Source organism: Poromitra crassiceps, assembly GCF_964638095.1.
Source record: "Poromitra crassiceps genome assembly, chromosome: 4".
Classification (NCBI taxonomy): Eukaryota; Metazoa; Chordata; class Actinopteri; order Beryciformes; family Melamphaidae; genus Poromitra; species Poromitra crassiceps.
The window spans coordinates 37,890,085-37,894,976 of record NC_139626.1 but is presented as its reverse complement, the minus strand read 5'-3'; the positions used below and the strand labels follow the sequence as shown (position 1 = coordinate 37,894,976).

General features: G+C 44.5%; 1 protein-coding gene across 1 annotated transcript; it reads left to right on the top strand.

The window, feature by feature from the left end:
• The first annotated feature begins 1,733 nt into the window (after positions 1–1,733).
• Positions 1,734–4,664, top strand: LOC310775161 (heme oxygenase-like). Its single transcript, XM_083635262.1, has 7 exons — positions 1,734–1,829; positions 1,974–2,031; positions 2,647–2,758; positions 2,900–3,115; positions 3,253–3,525; positions 3,958–4,039; positions 4,219–4,664. Exons 2-7 carry the CDS (start codon positions 1,982–1,984, stop codon positions 4,344–4,346), a joined length of 861 nt encoding a protein of 286 aa, XP_083491388.1. The 5' UTR covers positions 1,734–1,829; positions 1,974–1,981; the 3' UTR covers positions 4,347–4,664.
• Positions 4,665–4,892: the final 228 nt, after the last annotated feature.

The following is a 4,892-nucleotide window of genomic DNA, read 5'->3' as shown; positions in this document are numbered from 1 at the left end:
TTCAGCCTGCTGAATCACGGTAAGGAAGTGACACAATGAACCCACACATCCTATTTTACGATCAGCCTTTGCTGCCGAGTTGGACATAGTCATATAGTTTTATAGGTGATAGTAATATACATTACATAACTATGCTGGACATTAGAAACAAAATCAGTAACATCGTACATAAACTTTGCCAAATAGTTTGTTTATATATTTTCCAAACAGTAGCAGACTGCAGCTCGTTTGATCACAGATTATTCAACTATTTCAGGCAGTATAACATAGCACTTTGTCATGCGAAATAAACCATTGACACATTTTATATGGTGGGTTTAAATTTAGGAAATGTTGATCCACAATACCAATTTGCTGAATCTGCTCATTTTAAAATCAGGCGATTGTTGAGAGCTGCAGGTGCAATTAATTAATTTTATTTTGACAGAGTTGAACTTCAGTGAAAGATCAGCAGCATTCCACAGGGTTTTCCACTTCTGCCTACAATGTCCAGCTGCGGTGTTGTTTGGTGTGGCATGACTGTCCCTTGTTTGGAGATGTTTGGTCAGATTCGACATGTTCAAAACTTGTTTGTCTTTATTGTAGCCCATGGCACACAATCAGACATTCAACAACTGCTACCAAGAATTTTGACATTCTCCAACAACTGCCAACATTCTTGTTGGCCATTGTTGGAGAGTGTTTGATTGGTGTGCCATGGGCTTTATAAGACAAGTAAGTACAGCAAGCCGGCATCAGCCTTGCCAATTCATTGCCAAATGCTTTGGGATTCAACACATTAACATTGTTCCCCCATGGTCAGAGAACGTCAACACACAGAAAAATTGAAGGAGAAAGCAACAAGTTTGCCCATACTGTAACTCATTTACTACTACCGCAGTGCACTGGCCAAAGCTGCTCTGCCTTTACTGAACAATGAACTCACTAAAGTCATAATATAGTGTTATGTGTTATCTTCTGTTATAGTTTGAGTAAATGCCTTTCTTTGTTCTGAGCAAACTTTTCTTTGTGAGTCTATGTTTTTATGTGGCTGACTGGTGATATAACGTATCAGTAGGCTACAGTATGTTCACCTATGTGGTTCAACTTGCTTAGGAATGTGTCTCAAGAACAGAAACGCATGTGAAACGGCTTGGTGCTCGCCTTTGTCATAACACCCCGTCATGTGATTATTATTCCTCTAAAACATCAGTCAGCATTTCATATTCCTCACAAACTTCCACCGTCATGCTAAGAGCTGGCCCCTCCCCGCCTGGTTCAACTTTGGTATTCCCCTAGCTGCACTGTAATGTTTAGCACTCACCCCTCCTCCTCCTCCTGCTGCTGCTTTCCCATGCTATTCCTACTGTAATTGCTTGGTCATGTTGAGCCCCACAGCCCCACCCCCGTCACTTTCCCAAAGTTGCTCGATCATGTTAACTCCCGGTCCACAGTCTCACCCACCCATCCACCCTCCCTCCTCCCTCCTCCCTCCCTCCCTCCCGTCACTTTCACAAAGTTGCTCGATCATGTTAACTCCTGGTCCCTCCCCGTGTTCTCTCTCCCTGTTCACTGCTGAAGTTGCCGTGTCATGTTTAGCCGAGGTCCCTCCTCCCTCAGTGTTCCAGATGGAGACGTTGAGTCAGCCGAGCTGCTTCCTGTTTTCATTCAGCGGTCGGGGTGAGGGAGGAGACAGAGGAGGAGGAGGATATAAAAAGAGAGGGAGAGACGAGTGAGGAGGCACACAGAGCACAAACTGTTCTGAACACCCAGAGAAAGAGAGAGAGAGAGCACTGGATTACTGTGGATATATACCAAACTACCCAACTTAAAATACTTTATCCTAACTGGTGAGTGAAACAACATGATGTAACTTAATGTCCTTTGCATTCTTTCAGTTTCATAGCTTTGCACTAATTTGATCGCTATGTGATGTTTGTGATCATTTTGGAAGATGGATTATGTGCATGATCTTAAAGTTTGTACTTTTTCAGACATCCAGATGGAGACTGACAAGAAGACCCAGACAGCAGCAGAGCAGATGAGTGACAGGTGGGAATGAGCTGCTGTGATTTACTCTGCCTCTAAATCCCTCCTCTTTACTCATTCACCCATAGCTTATTGTTGCTTTGGAGGTTTCTTTAGGATGAGTCAGTGTCACTGCATGTATTACTGCATTTACAAGTGGATCATATTTGCATTAACGCTATGCATCCAAAAGTAGGTCTCTGCATGCGCTCAATCTTCTGCCTGCAGTCTTGCAGAACTTTGTCAGCTGCACACAGCCTCCATTAGATCATTCACTTAACGCATGTGCTGCACTTTGGAGTCAATAATAAGTCACACATTTGCTTATCTCATACCTGAAAATTAGTCACCTTTTTGATCCCAAAATAGGCCACTTAAGTTAATGATTTCTGAGTGGTTTTGTGTTTGTCCCGGTCACCTTTTTCACTGTCCATGAATCTGCAGGTGTGTTATCTACATTACGTCTCTGATTGCTCCGTCTCATATGCCCTATTCTTTCCTGTCAATGATTCAGTGTTAAGAAGGTGTACTTAACCACAGCCAGATATCACTATCAGACAGCATCTACAGATACCACTATCAGACAGCATCTATTGCTAATAGCGCAATAATGAGCATTATTCACTTTCTCTCTTACAGGGATCTGTCAGAACAAATCAAAACGGCGACGAAGGAGAGTCACGTCAGAGCGGAGAACACCGAACTGATGCTGAGCTACCAGAGGGGACAAGTCACCCTGCCACAGTACAAGGTAAGACTGTCAAAACTACTCGAGTAAACAAATAAATGCAAATAAAGCATTTTTTTTAAAAAGTGACAACAACACAGAATGATCTGGTGGCTTTGGGTAATTTCTTATCTCTCCTCTTGCCCCCTCTCCTCCCCTCCTCAGCTCCTGCTGTGTTCGCTGTATGAGATCTACCAGGCCTTGGAGGAAGAGCTGGAGCGGAACTCCGAGCACCCCGGCGTCGCGCCCATCTACTTCCCCGCCGAACTGGCGAGGCTGGAGAGCGTGGAGAAAGACCTGGAGCACTTCTACGGCCAGGACTGGAGGGAGAAGATCGTCGTCCCCGCAGCCACTAAAAGATACGCCCACAGGCTGAGACAGGTGAGCTTCAACTGCACCTGTAAAAGACTCAAACACACATGTGATTTCAGGTGAAGATGCTTGGTACATTTAACTGCTAATCTTCTGATGTTGCTCTGACGTAACGCTCTTCATCTCTCTCTCTGTTTTTTTTCCAGATCGGCAAAGAAAACCCCGAGTTCCTGGTGGCCCACGCTTACACCCGGTACCTGGGCGACCTGTCGGGGGGACAGGTCCTGGGCCGCATCACCCAGAAGTCCCTGGGGCTGAAGAGTGGCGAGGGCCTGTCGTTCTTCTCCTTCCCCGGCGTCTCCAGCCCCAACCTGTTCAAACAGCTGTACCGCAGCCGCATGAACAGCATCGAGCTCACGGAGGAGGAGAGGAATGGCGTCCTGGAGGAGGCGGTCAGAGCCTTCGAGCTCAACATCCAGGTGAGGAAGGGGCGATGATGACGATGATGGTCAGAATCAGCTTTAGTGGCCAAGTACTATGTATACATACAAGGAGCTGTGTGTGTTTGGGGGGGGGGGGGGGGGGGGGGTGCGTGCGTGGGGGGTTAGGTAGGTGCTACAGGTTGCTGCACAGGTGATATGTCTGTCACTGGGTTTCAGTGATCAAACTGGATAAAGTGTTGAAGGTAGAAGTGATTCAAGCGCTCAGCGAAGTGTTCAAGTGAAGTTTAATGATGCTGTTTGGGCAGAGGGAGTGGAGCAGAGGAACAGCTGTGGTTGTTAGAAATGAGAGATAGAATTGAAAATAATAAAGTTTGAGAACAGTGGGAAGATTTATTTTGGCTGGTGTGACTGTTTACTGATGTATGAGAGAATAATAAGTGACTGATGGATGTTCTCTTGGCTTTACAGGTCTTTGATGGTGTACAGAAGATGCTGAGTGTCACGCAAAGCGAACTGCAAAGCTGTGCAGCACAATCCAAACTGGCTAATGGTAAGACAAGTAGACACACATGCACACACACACACACACACACACACACACACACACACACACACACACACACACACACGCATGCACGCACACACACACAGGCCTACGTTGTCAGTGTTTTTGTACACTTCTCTTTGAGTGTTTGACTGATATCTTAATGCATATCTGTCTTCTCTCAGGAGGTCCCGCATTGGTTAAAACACTCCAGATCCCCGGCACCACGATCAACGCCTCCCCCCTCTTCAGGATGGTCCTGGGACTGTTCGTGGCTCTGGCCACAGTCAGCATTGGGATATACGTTTTTTAGCAAACATACACCCCGATTTTGTCTGTATGTCAAAATTCTAACAGATCTATTTTTGTACTGTGAAAGCCTATCGAAGACCCTAACCTAACTGTAGTTCTTTAACGGTATAATTGTGTTTGAAAAAAATCTAATACTGTATCATGTTTTTGTAATGTTAACTGAGAGCCACATTTCTAACCTGTATTCATGTCAGAAGGATGAGTGTGAGAATTCAAGAAGTTTTGAATTCTAGTACTTTTTTCCTTGTTTTCACTGTGATATTGCTATACAGTATTATAGCAAGGACTAATATGTGCAATATTGTAGATAATTTTTGTGTGTGTGTATATAATGTAAATAGTTTTAACTTTTTAATAAAATTGTTACAAAAATTACTTTGCATCATTTCCGGTATATTTAATACCCTTAAATTATCAAAGGTTTGTGTTAGCGCAATGAAAAGAGATAGAAAGCTCCCAGTAAGCTGAACTGTGACATGCGCTGGGCATATGAAAATGGAGAAGTAACTCACTATTTAACGAAAGCAGAGGACGTTGTCTCTCGCAT

What these genes read in the sequence shown, in the direction of transcription:
- LOC310775161 (XM_083635262.1), top strand. Translation starts at nt 1,982, where the DNA reads ATGGAGACTGACAAGAAGACCCAGACAGCAGCAGAGCAGATGAGTGAC. An exon ending in GCAGAGCAGATGAGTGACAG is followed by an intron (nt 2,032 to 2,646) that starts GTGGGAATGAGC and finishes TCTCTCTTACAG; the next exon opens with GGATCTGTCAGAACAAATCA. An exon ending in TCACCCTGCCACAGTACAAG is followed by an intron (nt 2,759 to 2,899) that starts GTAAGACTGTCA and finishes TCCCCTCCTCAG; the next exon opens with CTCCTGCTGTGTTCGCTGTA.